Source organism: Hemitrygon akajei, chromosome 31 (genome assembly GCF_048418815.1).
Source record: "Hemitrygon akajei chromosome 31, sHemAka1.3, whole genome shotgun sequence".
Classification (NCBI taxonomy): Eukaryota; Metazoa; Chordata; class Chondrichthyes; order Myliobatiformes; family Dasyatidae; genus Hemitrygon; species Hemitrygon akajei.
The window spans coordinates 18,885,294-18,902,258 of NC_133154.1; the positions used below are offsets into that span (position 1 = coordinate 18,885,294).

Below are 16,965 nucleotides of genomic sequence, written 5' to 3' on the forward strand. Positions count from 1 at the left end.
CGACCCTGGGCAAAGGACTGTCACTATCCACCTTTGGCCTCTCATAGTCTTAAACACTTCTACACCCTGTTCTCCTCTGTTCCAAGAAATAAATACCTAACCTGATCAGATTCTCCCTCTAACGCCGGCCCTCAAGCCCCGGCAACATCCTCATAAATCTTTTCCGCACTCTTCCTAATTTTAACCACGTCTTCCCTGTAACAGGGCGGCCTGGTCGCACGATGGCTGGCATAACGCTTCACAAGTGCCAGTGACTGGGCTTCAGTTCCTCCTGTCGCCTGTAGTAAAGAGTTTGTTTGTTCTCCCCTTGGCTGCTCCGGTTTCCCCCCACATCCGGATTCCCAGGGGTTAGTAAGTTGTGGGCACGCTACGCTGGCGTCGGAAGCTTGGCGACACGTGCGGGCTGCCTCCCGGCGCATAGTTGGTCATCGACACAGAGCAGCACAATCTAAAACTGCACATGCAGCCCCGAAGAGGAGCCTCAGCCCGAAACGTCAACTGTTCATTCATTTCCATAGATGCTGCCCGGCCCGCTGAGTCCCTGCAGCGTTTTGTGTGTTCCAGTGTCTGTGAATTTCTCATCTTTATAGAACACCATGTGTGGCCTTTCCATAACTTATACAACTGTAACACAATCCCCAATGCCTGTACTCAGTGCCCTGACTGCTGAAAGCCGGTTACTAAATGATGTAATCTGCCCGGGATGCTGCTCTCAATGAACTGTGCATTTGCACTCCTGGTCACTCGGTTACAGTAAATTTCAAGTGTCTTATGCTATTTTAAGCTTTCAACATACATCAGCTCACAGTGCCTGTGGTGAACTAGATATACCTGTCTGACTGCTCCTGTGGCTCCTCCCACAGACCCCTGTATAAAGGCGACTGTGGGCTGCTGCTCTCCGCTCATTTTCCCCAGGATGTAGTGCTGTTTATTCTTCCAGTCAATAAAAGCCAATAACTCGCTTCCTAAGTCTCAGCGTGAGTTATTGATGGTGCATCAGTGCCCGTACAGAAATCCGTTCCCCACTTCCCTAACTGATTAAGATTCCACTGTGATCTGAAATTCTTCACTACAAACAGTTCCTTCTAACTTTGTGTCGTGGTAAACTTGATGATCAAGCCTTTCATAATCGTTCACACAAATAACCAATGGCAAAGGGTCTTGGAGCGAGGTATGGACTGATGTTTGGACAATATAAATGCTGGGCCAGATGGATTGAAAAGGCTGTTGTGAGCTCCCTCAGCTAAAAGGCATCAGCCCATCCTCACTAGCTGTATTTCTGTCATGTCAGTAGCATCTGTACCCTGGAGCACGGTGCTACCAGTCCTGCCCTTCCCTCGGTCACATTTCTGTTACGGTTTTAGTATCCCAGTCCTCACTCTGAGTTCATTGACTGTACCTGTTAACACTCATGCATTGAAGTAAATGGAGTTTAATGTGTATTCCTTTCCCAGTCCCTGGCTATCCTGATTACTAAACTTGCTCTCTCGCTGGTTGCCACTTTGTCCCTCGTCTTACTCTTCCTCAGGTTCCTTAAGGCTGTTATAGCCGGGGCTGGTAACGGGGACAAGCTCCCACTGCCGATTAAATGTTCCCAATGACGTGCGCCTGAAATAGCCTTTGACAACCCCGTCCAGCTCCTGGCCTTCACATGTGGCTTAGCCACTAAGCCCGCTGGGACCACTTCTACTGACAGGAGAAGGGGAAAAGGTGGGTTACTGGCGACTTAAAACCAGTTGCGTCGGGTAGATGGGGCTCATCGGCCGTGGTTCGCAGCTCATCTAGAAGGAAAACTCTGATCTCAAACCCCCACTGCCTTGTGACTATACCCACTCATGGAGAAGGCTTCGGGCGTACACCCCGAGGGAAAAATCCGGAGCTGGAGTCCCTCGGACAGTCCTAAGTTGAGTTCAACGCTGACTGGCGACTCCTGCGATGCCACCGGTGTCAAACCGTATCGGTCTCTGCCGTTCCTATGGATTTATCAGCTGTGTGGAGAGGGGGAGCCCGCTACATTGTTCTCCACATCGTACTGTCCCGGCTTGTGGATCAGACAGCCGGGAAACCACATCCATGATCGATCTTGACCAACGTAAGCCCTCACTCCTGCTCAGTGTCCCAGCCGCATGTCAACCTACTTTAAACCCTCCCGAACAGTATCCTTGCCAGGATATTGGTTCCTGTCTGGTTTAAGTACACACCGTCCCTCCCATACAGGTCACCCCTACCCCGGTAGAGATCCCAATGGGGCAAAGAACATGAACCCCTGCCCCTGCACTAGTGCCTCAGCCACAGATTCATCTGGTTATCTTTGATAAATTGCTGCCTTTCCAAGTGCAGGTTAAATCTGTCCTTCAGATTATTTTTTCCAATAACGTCTCTACCATTGACATTAGCCTCGAGGGATTGTAACTATCTGCTTTTTCCTCACCGCCCCTCCTGGGTAAAGGCAACACAATCTGGCCATTTGGCACCCTGTGATCAGCAAAGATTTCAAAAATCATCTGCCTCAGACCCAGCCATCTCCTCCTTTTGCTTTCCAAAGGAGCCTGGGGGACATCTGATCCGGTCCTGGGGATTTCTCCACCTTTAAGCCCTTGAAGGCAACTTTTTAACGGTAGCAGATTGTGGAATTTCACCACTCCCCCTCCCATTCAATCCCCCAAGTCCTCAACGAGTACAGAGGACAAGTAACACACACACACACACAATGAGGAGGAACTCAGCAGGCCGGGCAGCATCTATGGAGAAAAGTACAGTTGACATTTCAGGCCCAGACCCTTCAGCAGGACCAGCGAAAGGTCTCAACCCAAAACTACCACTGTAGATGCTCCAGCATTTTGTGTCTGTTGCTCGGATTTCCAGCATCTGCAGATTTTCTCTTGCTTGTGACAGAGGGCGAGAGTTTAATACCTCACTTAGTTCTCTGTCTCTGCAAGGGTTGCCCTAATGACTATAATCTTTCCCCAGTTATACCTCTCGACTTCAGTATGTTACTTTGTGTATCTTTTCTCATCCTCGAGGATGTTTAAAATCTGGTTTCTTACCCACTTCCTTTCCCGTTCTGATAAAAAGGGGCTCGGCCAGACACTTTTATTCCCCTCCTGATCTGCTGAGTTCCTCCCGCATTGATAGCGTGTTGCCCTGTTTTCAATTCTTGGTCCATGAATCATATGATCTTGATTGAAACCTTCGATCCGCGTCGCCTAGCAACTCCCCGATTCAACCAATTAACTGGAGTTGTTAAGAAACTCTTAAAGGCAGTGACGGGAGTTGAACCCTGGTCACTGGTACAATAAACCGTTGTGCTAATCACTACACTACCCCCGATTACTTGAACCTACTGTTTGCACCTTTTACCTTACGGGAACATGTTGGCACTGAACCCTCGTTATTTCACTTCTGAATGATTCCACCAGCATTTCAGACTGTGCACCCCAGAAATCAACCCCTCTGTAAAATCTTCCCCCTCAGATCCCCATTAGACTCACCCCTTCTCCTTAAACCTCTGCCCTCCTGCTTTTTAATGCCGCTACCATGGGGAAGTGGAGGTGCGTCTCTACCAGAAGAGGCAGGGCGCTCCTTCCTTTCACGAGCCTGCAGGTCACCCTTGGGCGAGGTGTGGCTCCCGCACCCCTCCCAACACCCTCTGCTCCCGCCGGATTTACAAACTCACTCTCCGCTCCGGGTTGACAGATACAGTACCGGGCAGAAGTCTGGGCACTCTGGCTGTATATATGTGCCTAAGACTATTGCACAGCAAAATATGTCTCCTAACCTGATTATACTAAATCACATCACCCCCAGGGTTGGGAGAAAACACCCCGTTTTATTCTCTTCAACCAGGGAGACTGAGGGAGAGAGAGTTCTAGAAACAAGGATCGGGAACAGAAGCCGATAAGCATGGATTGACTAGAGAAAGCAGGCGAGGTAAATTCTGACTGACAACGGGTTTTTGATGAAGTTACTACGGGAGTCACTGAAAGTCTGTTGATGTGGTTTACATGGACTTCCAAAGAGAGTTTGACACGGTGCCAGATAACAGACCGAGCCCCGCGGGTTAGAGATGTTAAGGAGGAGGAGGGGAGGGAGAGGGAGAGGGAGAGAACGAACAGTCAGGCTGTCTGGGGATTGTTACTGGGATGATCACCGCGTTCCCTCCTGGATATTTATAACTTGGATGCTCATTAAAGGGCAGAACTTCTAGATATTCAAAGCAACACCCACACAGCGCTGGAGGAACTCAGAGGGTCAGGAAATTAATAAACAGTCAACGTTTCAGGCCGAGACCCTTTTTCAGGACGGGGGAGGAAGGGGAAGACGCCAGAATAAAAAGATGGGGGGTGTGGGGGTTGAGGGAAGGAGGGTAGCCAGAGGTGACAGGTGAAGCCAGGTGGGTGGGAAAGGTAAAGGGCTGGAGAGGAAGGAATCTGATAAGAGAGGGGAGTGGACCGTAAGAGAAGGGGAGGAGGAGGGTACCCGGGGGAGGTGAGAAGAGGTAAGAGGCCAGAGTGGAGAATAGAAGAAGAGGGGAGGGGGAAGGAAATTTTCTTTACAGGAACGAGAAATCGATTAAATAAATGGTATTGCCCCTCCACTTATTTTGCTAGCGTTGCCTTGGATTTCCAGCATCTGCAGATGTTCTAGTGTTTGTAGCTATTGAAACGGCCCAGCGACGTGGCGAGCAGAGAGGACGGCAACATTGGCTGTGAACGTACAGCACATGGGGCTGCTGATAGAACGAGGAGGTGTGTCTCGCTAAGAAGATCGAGAAGAGGCAGGATAATCTCCGAGGCCACAAGGTCAGGGAGGTGCAGAATGGTATGTGGTTACTGTACTGATAGTGACAGATTACGAGTGCGATGGCGAGAATTTACGTGACACGGAGCACGCGTCCACTTGTGACTCTGTATTTTCAGGCTGTGAAGTTTTGGGAGAGGGCGCGGAGGGGATTTACTCCCAGGGATGAGGGACATCTACATGTGCCTGCGGTGGAGAAGCTGGGATCGGGCTGGTCGTGAGGAGATCTGACGCCCTTGTGGAGTGTGTAGACAGGGAGAACCTGTGGAGGAGATGAGATCCAAGGACACAAAGGATGGGGACTGAACTGGAAAGCGAAACAAGGCCACGCTTTAACACGGTGAATGGTGTAAAATGCGGTAATGGCGCTGGAAGGGGAAGTGGGGACCGATTCAACTGCAGTGTTTGAAAACAGGCTGGATGGAGTACCTGAAAGGGAAGAATTTGCAGGACCGAGGAGAGAGTACAGGGCAGTGGGGAAAGTGTAGAGGAGCGGGAACAAGAGCTGAAATGGTTATACTGCAATTAAGGCCACTGATAAACTCCCACTGAAGAGGTCAGCAAAATTAAAGCACACGAGTGAGGGTAATATTGGCTGGAACTGAAAATTGGTTGATGTACAGGAAACCGGGAGGAGTATTAAATGGGTGTTTTGTGGTACACAGGAGCTGCAGGGAGAGATGCTTGGGCACCAGCAATATTTTGACAAGGAAATGTACCACTTCCAAATCTGCCAACAACAAACTCTGTGGGATCGTGCGATTGTGAGTTCTGAGGAGGATGTGAAGAGTGCATGGGTGGGGGGGGGGTGGAGATAGGTCTCTACCAAAGGGGGTATAAGGCGCTCCTTCTCTCCGCTAGCCAGCAGGTCACCCTTGGGCAAGGTGTAGCACCTGGCTAGCCCCCGATCAGGGTCACACGAAGCCATGGGAGTGGCTGGTGGATGGTTGTATGAGCAGCCGGTGCAGATTACAAGTCCTGGTTATGCGACCACTGACACCAGGCAGACAATCTCTGAAGAGTATTGATAATGGCTGGGGTTACCCATCTTGTGAAGACACTGCCCAGAAAAAGGCAATGGCAAACCACTTCTGTAGAAGAAGTTTCAAAGAACAAACGTGATCGTGGAAAGACCATGATTGCCCACATGGCTGATAATGAATGAACGGAAGAGTGGAAATCAGAGCAGATGTAGCGTAATGTGACCATTTTGGCGGGGAAAGCAGAAGGCTGCATGCTGTTTAACTGGAGATGGAGGGGCAAACGTTACTTACCAAGGGGCCAGGGAGTCTTTGTGTACCAGCTTGGAGCAAGTGGAGGGATACAAGAGGAAAAAAAAGATACATTGGCTTTCATTGCATGAAGCTTCAAGTGCTGGAGTAAGGAAGTTATGTTACATTCCAGGACAGTCCTGAGATGGTGGGATTAGTTTTATAATGAAATTGGGGCACTAGGGCCTCTAAGTTTAGAAGAATGAGGTGAGATCACATTGGGTACCTCACGCTGTAATGCTGGGAGAAGTATCTCCTGGGTCAGGGAGTTTGGAATGGTGGGGAGGAGGGTTAGAGGATTCAGGATACAGGGTAGACATTTAGGAGTCTGTTAGACCGAGGTGAGGACACATTCCTTCTCTCACAGGGTGGTAACACAATGGAGTTCACTACCACAAAAGGAAGTAGATAGACTTCCAGGCACAAAAGACATCAAAGAGTAAGGGGAAGAGGGAGAGCAGGAAGACAGTGTTCAGAGTATCAGCCATGATTATGTTGGCTGATTGTGCAGGGATTAACAGTCTGTGTAGAATACATCAAACACATGTCCTCATCAATACAATTAGTTACTTCTCCAGAAAAAAAATTATCAAGTTAATCAGACAGGATATCCCTTTAACAAAACCATGTGGACTATTTTAGATTAATTCCTGCTGTTTCAAGCAGAGATTAACTTTCTCCATTGGAACATTTTTACATTAGACTGACTGGGTATAATTTCCTGGCCTTCCCTTCTTGAATAAAAGTGCATTTGCTTTTCTGCAGTCGTCTTGCACCTTACTTGTGGTTAGTGAAGATTTAGATTCAAGATTCAAAAACTTTATTGTCATTCTAACCGTACATCAGCTCTGCAGGGCAGAATGAGACAGCGTTTCCCAGGAGCAGTGCAATCATAACATAACAAACGCAACACTAAATAATAAACATAACAATAAATAGTAAACCACAACAGCCACATGTCAGTTAAAAACAAGCTATAAGTGTCCAGTGCAAGTTAAAAGTGTCCAAAGCAGAGTCAGGTAGAGCAGCTATTTAGCAGTCTGACTGCCTGTGGGAGGAAGCTGTTTAGTAGCCTTGTGGTTTTAATTTTGATGCTCCTGTAACGTTTACCTGATGGCAGAAGAACAAACAGTTCATGGAGAGGGTATGAGGGGTCTTTAATGATGTACCGTGTCTTCTGGAGGCATCGACTCTGAAAGAGGTCTTGGACAGAAGGTAGGGAGACCCCAATAACCTTCTCTGCTCCCCTAACCACCCTCTGCAAGGCTTTTTTGTCGGCAGCACTGCAGCTGGAGTACCAGGTTGTGATGCAAAAGGTCAGCACACTCTCAACCACGCCTCTGTAGAATGTAGTTAAGATGTTAGTGGGGAGTGATGCTTGTTTAAGCTTCCTCAGAAAGTGCAATCTCTGCTGGGCTCGTTTCACAATCCCAGTGGTGTTCCTGGACCAGGTGAGATTGTCCGAGATCTGCACCCCAAGGAACTTTATGTTTTCCACTCTCTCCACTGTGGAGCCGCTGATGCTGAGGGGTGTGTGCTCAGGCTGAGACCGTCTGAAATCGATGATCATCTCCTTGGTTTTGGTGACATTAAACCAGCTCTCATTTAGTCATCTTTGTCAGTGCCCTACTTTTTCCTCCACCACAGGCCTCGCTCTATACACCTCATTCAGCACTGGTGATCTATTCTGATGTAAACCCACTTCCTCCTGTTTTAATAACATTGTCTCTATGTTCACTACATCACCTTCCCTGAATTATCCACATCTGACATCCTTCTCCTTAGAGAATGGAGATGAGAAGTCATTTAAAAACCCTACCCACATCTTTTGGCTACTCTTTGGTTGCTGCTCTTTCCTTGGTTCATTCTTGCCCTTAACATACTAATAAAATGATTTGAAATTTTCATTAACCACGTCCTCCAATATTTAATGTCTCTCATTTGCCCTATTTTCTTTATTCTTTATTTCCTACACATTCCATGCTCTGGAACGGCCTCCCATTTCAAAGTTCTGTACTTGCTATTGGCTTATTTTTCTTCATATAGTTCCTGATCTCCAATGGTCCTTGGACCTGGCCTTATCTTTCACTCTTCAAGGATCACTGGCCCTGAACTCTCATTATATTATCATAAATAATTCCCACCATGAAAGGTAGACTTCCTACAAGTAGCTTCTCCCAGTGTGTTTATTTTTTGTCTCTAGGTCCCATCTAATGATATTAAAATTAATCTCCCCACTCCAAAATTAGGATCTTCACTTCTGGTCTGTCCTGTCCATTCCTATAACCACTTTGAAAAGTAGGGAGTCGTGGTCAGGATCTTTGAAATGCTCTCCCCCTGACAGCTCACTCACTTACCTGGCTTCATTCCCTGAGGTTTGGTTCAGGACTCCCCCTTCTTGTAGGACTGTCAACAAACCAAACCAGCTTCAAAAGCTCTTGTGAAAGGACCATAAAAAAATACATTTCCTAAGAACCTTTCACACCAAGGTACCTGAAATTATATATTCCTGTGATTTGCTTTGCTGTTCCCTCCTGACTATTGAGAAACCTGTAATATAACACAAGTCATTTGAGTGGCCCCTCTTTGCTCCTAACCTCTACCAGTATGGCATCATTTGATGAAGGGTCTTGGACTGTACTCTTTCCATAGATGCTGCCTTCCCTGCTGAGTTCCTCTAGCATTGTGTGTGTGTGTGTGTGTTGTATGCATCCAGATAGGGTATTTTTCATCATGCAATGATAAAGACTGCCAAGGCTTGCTGGGGCCATGGCAAATTTCTTCAGCCTCCTGAGGAAGTAGAGACATTGGCGACCTTTCTCAGCTGTGACGTCAACGTGGTTGGACTAAGACAGGCTTATTGGTGATGTCCACTCCTAGGAACTTGAAGTTCTCAACCTCAACACCTTTGATGTAAACCGGAGCTTGTGCGCCGTCTCCATTTGTGAAGTCAATGACCACCTCTTTTGTTGACATTGACATCATGTCACTAAGCTCTCTACCTGTTTTAAATGAGGAGGTCAGAGTCCACACAGTGATGAGGTTCTGCAGCATGAATCTAGTCCCAGAGTCACCAATTGCTTCTCATACGAAAAGCCTTTCATTCCCAGATCATTCTCGTGAACCTCCTCTGAACCGTCTCCAATGTCAGCACATCATTTTTTAAAATAAGGTGCCCAAAACTGCTCACTTTACTCCAAGTGAGGCCACACCAGTGCATTATAAAACCTCAGCAGTACATCTTAAAAAGCATCCTTGCAGTTTCTTGCGGGCATGTGCACAGCAGTTACAATATCTGGATGCATAACGGTTTCCTAGTATAAAATGGATTCTTATCCTCACAGTCTGCATTGATATAATCTTGCACTTCACGTTGTTTACCTTACACTGCATTTTCACACTTCATTCTGCATCGTTTTTGCTTTAACCTTGTTCTACCTCAACAAGCGGGTGTCAAATTGGTTGTTGTGATGTGTCCAGTGTGGTAGTGTAGTGGGTAGTGCTTGTTGCTCTCACTTTCAGCTTCCACAGACGTCTAGCAATCCCATGAAAAGGAGAGCTGGATGTGTAAGTCTCTCCCCGCCCGGACACAGCCTCTCCAACAGCAAGCCTCCTCGCTGGCAACACATGGAAACTGAGCTCCTTTCGGACTCGGGCTGAACTACAGGGGACGAGGAGGAGATCTGGCCCCTGCACACGTAGCTCACAGGCCCACCGGTGTGTGGTGCTCATGAGCTGCCTTGTGGGTAGACTCAGGCGAGACGAAGGCTACGGGAGCAAACCCAGACAGCAAATCCGGAGTGAAGCCCCTAAGGCGGCTGGACATCACTGAACGTCCTTCCAGCTGCTCCTGCAGCCAAGCTGGTGCCAAACACATCGCTTCATAAGCTTTCCTTCGGACTACACTGGTGAGGCCGAGAGGGGCATCTTGATGACTGGGCCTCTCAGGATCTCCATACCTTCCGCTCAGGCTTGTGATGATGATCGTCACCCACTGTCCTTCGAGACAGGTGGATGCCAACCAACCTCAATGCACCGTGTAATGAATTGATCTGAATGAAGATCAGGCTACTCACCCTGACTTGGTACATGTGACAATAGTAACACAAGAAACCCAAATGTCCGGCAACTGTTCTGTGATGTCCTGGGCCCCGGTACCAGGGAGGTAACACACCTGGCTTGTCCATCCTCCTCACTGCGCAAGCTCTGGCCACCATTGTTGTTCCACTTGAGTAGCTGCGCTACCCACTGTGACGTGATCGTAGCTCTGACTGGACTCAGAGGGAGACATTCACTCCCACCATTTTCTAACATGGTGAGATGCATCCTGAGGTTTCCGTGTTTATCAGCCTCGCTCCCTTTGTCCGGAGGTCACCCTTTCCTTGAGCCACCTCCAACAACCTGATCAGCTTGCAGACGGTCACTCACACTTCAGCATCCAAAGCGGGGCAGCCCCTGCAGAGGTGGTCATCGTGAAGGTGAGGAGTGTTTCGGATTTCCTTCATACTGCAAGTCGGGTGACACACGGGACTGAGCCTCTTAAAACCACAACCCAACCCCTCTTCCTGATGGGCAACATTTTCACCCAGAGAGTGCCTAGTATATGGAACAAGCTGCCGCAGGAAGTGGTTGAGGCAGGTGCACTAACAGTATTTAAAAAGGCACTTGGACAGATATATGGATAGGAAAGATTTAAAGCAGAGGTTCCCAACATTTTGATACCATTGACCTTTACTATTCCATGGACCCCAGGTTGGAAACCCCTGATTTATAGGGATATGGACCACATGCGGGCAGTTGGGACTGGCTGAGATGTGTATCTTGGTTGTCAGAGGCCAGTTAGGCTAAAGGGTCTGTTTTCTATGCTGTAGACTCCATTACAGTACTTGAGAATATTTAGTGACCTGACTGGGATCAAAGTCACACTATCCGACCAAACGCCTGCGGTGAGAAGTTCCCAGAGACACGAGCTCCTTACACACCAAAGTCCATTCTCTGAAGCTGCGGTGATAAAATCCTGCTGTGATTTCTCCCACATCCAAACAGCATTAGGCCAGCCGGCTGAAATCGCCCTTCAATTAATATCAAGTACATACAATTGGGTCCCCCTCGCCCTGGCCTGTGAGCTCCAGCTAAAAGCTTCATGCCTGGGAGGATATCACTGTGAAGGTCACTCACCTCAACAACTAACCTTAGGATAAAATTAAAATGAAAAGAGACACATGCTCCTTTCACTCACCTTGATTGGGTTGATTGGTGGGAGTGAGGGTGCCTTGGATAGTTTGAGGTTAATGCTACATAAAGTCACACAGATCGTCCATTCATCATCAGGCAATTAAATGCAAGGCAGCATCCACATCTTCAGTCTGACCATGAGCATGAGTTCCACGGGATAGTTTAATCAGCGAAGCAGGCCGTTCAGCCCATCGGGTCCGTACTGCCCCTTTCACGGGCGTTGTAGCAGCCGCACATTTTGCCCTACCGATTCTTGTTGCGTTAAAAGAGTTTGAGGGCCGCCATTCTAATCCTGGTGATTTCAGCAGGAAAGGCCAAATCCCCTCGCTGGCCCAGTCGGCCATTGCTACGGTGACCCAGGCTGGTACCCACCTGTTCCTCCTGCACTTGTCCTTGTCCCTTCGGTCAGTCGAATCAGAGTTAACTCCAGAGTTAAGCTGTAACCTTGTCCCTCACCCCACTGGTAACCAGCTGTGCTCCAAATGCTCCCCCTGCCAACAGGTCAGAAAGCCACTGCCACAAGGGGACATGAAGTGATGCACTCTGCCAGTAAACCAGGGTTCCTTTATTACTTATATACAAATAGCTCACACGATATAAAGTTTTTACATACAGACTGGGTAATGATCAAATAAAAATTAGGGAAGACAAGGAATAAATTAAAACCTGCTATCATCAGACTCAAACTGTGGACTAATCTCTAAGATCTGATTTCCCACACACCTGCACTGCAATACAATCCTCAAGTTAAACTCCGAATGAAGTTCCCTCCTGTCTGCTCTCCGTGTGCTGGAGAAGGGGACAATTTTGACGAGCAGGTGAGCTCAGATTCCCACACTGGACAAGCCACTAAAGGCATCAGGGTAGAGTCCAAACTCCAGGGACTTGGAGAAGGGGAGCATTAGAACTGAGGGGTAACTGTGAAAAGAGGGTGTGCTGATTCCCTGGACACAGGCGTTACCCGGAACAGAGGTCAAAGCCGTCCTGTTATGGAATGACTTCTGACAACTGTTTAATCAGGGACTCAAAGGGGCTTAAACAAGTCTGTTTAAAATGTCTCAGATAATTGCCCTGGGTCCCACGGTTACCCCGTATGCTACGGCACTGGTGGGCTACTCTGCACGGGTTCTATTTATTGGAACTGAACAGAGTGTGTTGGATTCCAAGCATCCTAATCATGCAGGCTGCTGGAATTTTATCTTTTTTAGCTGTACATATACAGCTACTGCAGAGGACTGATTGATAAGGCGCCCTTCGCTGTTGGCTAGTTTCCTCGTGAAGGCTTCCAGTAACAACACTGAGGGGTTGGTAGTAGTCAACCGGTGACTTTTGCCTTAGGACACAGAGTATTATGTATCGTTTCCTCATCTCAGTGATCTTGTAAAGTCTTTACTGTGTCCCAAACCCTTTTCAAACCCGCTCAGCACCGCCCCCTCGTGCTGTAACTGCGCTGCTTGTCACTTCCTTACTCCTGGCATGATAACACCTCCAGCCGAGCTCCGCGGTAACGGGCGGAAATCCCGGCTCTGATCTGATGCACAAAGTGCCCCCCCCAGCAGGGAAGGGAACAGGAACGGGGAAAGATTACAGTGCAGGTCAATCGACCCAGATGAAACCAAGTTACCAATTGCCACCAATGAGAATTAGGTAAGGATGCTGTGTAACTGAACTTATTTTACAGACAGCAAGGAGAAGAACAGAATATTAGTTCCCAAAAGTTTTAAGAATCATAATGATGCAACATTCCTTGTCGAGGTGACTGTCTCCTTCCCTTTAGGGTGTACGCATACAAAGCTGGTGTGCTATGTACACAAACACCTGTAGTGCCAACCGCCAGTGTGGGTTTGGAGTGCGATTGTTTGATTGGAGGAGTGTGGCTAGTTAACCGTCGATGTCCCAGCTGAAGAGGTGGTGCTTCACCAACATGTCCTGGACTCCGTCCTTCAGAGGCTTTTTCTCTTTCTCCTGATGAGCAAAGAAATAGTTCAGGTGCAAACTGTTCAGAGTGGAGTGTCTGGTGAGGTGGAGCTGGGGGTGTGATCACTCAGCTCCCGTGTATGGCTTAGACATCAGTCCCACTGAGGCACGATGATCAACGTGCCACACACACACACACTCACCGTCCGCACCTGGCACCACAAGCACTGCCTCCATGTACTCTCATATCCTTCCCAACCCCTGCTACACACACACACACACACTCACACACACACACACACACACACACACTCACACACACACACACACTCACACACACACTCTCACACACACACACACTCACACACACACTCTCACACACACACACACTCACTGTCCGCACCTGGCACCACAAGCACTGCCTTCATGTACTCTCATATCCTTCCCAACCCCTGCTACACACACACACACACACACACTCTCTCACACACACACACACACACTCACACACACACTCTCACACACATGCACACACACACACACACACACACACACACACACACACACACACACATACACACACTCTCTGACACACACACACACACGCACACACACACACACACACACACACACACACACACACACACACACACACACACACACACACACACACACACACACACACACACACACACACACACACACACACTCACCGTCCGCACCTGGCACCACAAGCACTGCCTTCATGTACTCTCATATCCTTCCCAACCCCTGCTACACACACACACACACACACACACTCTCTCACACACACACACACACACACTCTCACACACACACTCTCTCACACACACACACACACTCACATACACTCTCACACACACTCACACACTCTCACACACCCACACACACACACACACTCTCACACACACACACTCACACACACACACACACACACCAGCCCCCCCCCCCCCCCCCCCCCATGGCCAATATAAATCAGTGTCCATTATTCAATCCTCCTTTACCTCTTTCTTGACAGGGAGCTCCCAGTCCTGTGAAAGGCTGAAGGCAAACCTGGACAACACTCTGCAAGACAGAGGAAGAAAACCTATTCAGCGAACGTGTGATGCCTTAGTCCTGCAGATTAATTTGAGCGGAGGTGACTTAGGCTGGCACTCTCTAGACCTCTACCCTGTAGACAGCGGACAGGGCAGAACCTGGACTGATCAACTTCAGCTATTCTTCAACGCAAACCCGACCAGAGGTGTGAAGGTGAGTTGTGCGAACAAGGGTTGGTGAAGGCAGTGGGCTGGGAGAGATGATAGAGGAACTTCCTCGTGCAGAGGGTTATGAAACTTCGGGATTCCCTACACAGGGGAATGTGGCCACTCAACTACTGAGTATATTCATGGAGCTCTTCTCCTTCCTGCCGTTGTCTGTAAAGAGTTTATACATTCATCCATGTGGGTTTCTTCTCCTAGTCCAAACATGTATGGGTTAGTAAGCTAATTGGTCATTGTAAATTATCCCGTGATTAATTTTGATAGATGCACCGTAGAAAGCATTCTTCTAGGGTGCATCACTACCTGGTATGGAAGTTGTCCTGTCCAAGACCGGAAGAAGCTGCAGAAGATCGTGAACATAGCCCAGCACATCACACAAACCAATCTCCGTCCTTGGACTCACTTTACACTGCACGCTGTCGGAGCAGTGCTGGCAGGATAATCAAGGAGTAGGAAAGGGAAGATGTGTCTGGTGGTGGAATCCTGTTGGAAATGGGGTAAGTTACAAAATAAATTAATCTGGAGGGAGGCAAAATCAAGGAGAACCCTGTCCTTTTTCTGGGTGGGAGAAGTATGAGATGAAGTTTTGAGGGGTATAGATGGGATACATAGAAACATTTCTCCAAAGCAGAGCTGTTTAATATGTGAGTACACATTTAAAGTAAAGGGAAAAATGTTTAAAGAAACTCAAGGACAAATTTTTCAACCAGAGGGTGCTTGGATCTGAGGTGCTGGAACCAGATACTCCTCCAGCACCTCAGAAGTACCTGGACAATCATTTGAATCGCAAGGTGGCCCAGAAGACCAAGTGTGGATGAAAGGATTAGTGCGGACGGGGACCGGATGGTCAGTACAGACATCTTTCTATGCTGTATCACTCCGGGGGTGGAAGACAAGGGGCTGTAGGGGTGAAGGAGAAGAGAGACACAGGTGCGAGAGAAGTTTCTTACCTTAGCTCACACTTGATCTGGACCCATCCGGGACTGCGGAGGAACGACCATGGCTGGTACCACTTTTCCACGGTCTGTATACTTGAACAGAGCACCTCCAGCCACAGGGGCAGCACCTGCTCACTACATAAAGACAGGGTCTGTAATCATCCCCTCAGGCAGGCTCACTTGACAGCGAATGCATCAATTATTAGCAAGAATGAGACCCCTGCACACCAAATAACTATCTTGGAAATCCCACTTTGATTGGAAAACTACCACAAGGGTGCTCCAATCAGAGACAGTTGGATAACTCTGTGGTAAACTGAGAGCATTCCTTATCCTGCAAAACGAACTGAACACTGCAGCGGCAGAAGCTATTTACGGGCAGAACTAAGAACCCTCAGAGCTCTGGTCACTTGGGTTTGATCCTCACCTTGGAGGCTGTTCTCCCCGCGACTGCGAGGATTTCCCAGGGTGCTTTGGCTTTCCTCCCCCATCCCAAAATCATTCGGGTTGGTGGGTCAACTGGCCACCGTAAGCTGGCCGTAGCGCGGAGGGGAGTGGTGGAACCCGGGGCAGTTGACGGGAACGTGGGGAGAGTACTGTGAGTGAGGGTTGGAGGAGAGTAAAACGGTTGATGGATAGACGGCACGGACTCGATGGGCTGAAGGGCCTGTCACTCTCTACGACTCTATGCCATTGATTTTATGATTCAAGATTGTTTAATGTCATCATCTCCTGTACATAAGTGTAAAGGAGAATGAAATAATTGTTACTCCGGATCTGATGCACGCAAAAAAACCCCACAACAGATAAAGAACAGAGTAATAATACAAAACATAATAAATATAAATACATAAGAAAGCTCATATACAGACAGATCGTTTGTCCATAAAGTGACGCTGGGCTGTATATAATGTCACAGGCCAGGCAGCATCTATGGAAAAGAGTACTGGACACTGAAGGGTCTCAGCCTGAAACGTCGACTATAGATGCTGCCTGGCCTGCTGAGTTCCTCCAGCATTGTGAGTGTGTTGCTTGCCTTTCCAGCATCTGCAGATTTGGAAATAAAGTGTTGGGAGACGTGGCTGGACGGGACTATTCTGCACTGTATCTCAATAATAAACCAATTAATTAAATAGGAGAAGTGGAGATGGTGACTTACTTCAGCCCCACGCAGATCAGCGATCGAAACTTCACGTCCATCTGTGCGTGGGCAGCATCGTGACTCACGTTGACGGACTGCACAGCCTGAAAGAAAAGCACTCTGTGGAGACTTGGGTTCAGACAGCGAAACGGTCGGGTCACCGTGCACTCGGACCGTCAGAGAGCATTACAGCACGGACACAGGCCCCTCGGCCAACCACTGCACGCTGATCTCCTTGTTCAACCAGCCAGTCCAGATTTCCTGTGCTTGGCCCATCTCTCTGCCAGCCCTGCCCCTCCACGTATCTGTCCAAGGACTTAACTTGTACCATTGTACCTGCTCCAACTACTTCCACTCAATCCACATGCACACCAGTCAAA

General features: G+C 48.4%; 1 protein-coding gene across 1 annotated transcript in view; it reads right to left on the reverse strand.

Moving 5' to 3' along the window:
- Window positions 1–11,850: 11,850 nt before the first annotated feature.
- sgsm3 (small G protein signaling modulator 3) overlaps window positions 11,851–16,965 on the reverse strand; it is a 115,312-nt gene continuing 110,197 nt past the window's right edge. Inside the window, exons 22-25 of the mRNA XM_073033464.1 lie at window positions 16,604–16,689; window positions 15,457–15,579; window positions 14,249–14,309; window positions 11,851–13,271 (exon numbers count right to left, since the gene is read on the reverse strand). Coding sequence (XP_072889565.1) covers window positions 13,188–13,271; window positions 14,249–14,309; window positions 15,457–15,579; window positions 16,604–16,689 — 354 coding nt within the window. The 3' untranslated portion in view covers window positions 11,851–13,187. The remainder of the gene's footprint in view (window positions 13,272–14,248; window positions 14,310–15,456; window positions 15,580–16,603; window positions 16,690–16,965) is intronic.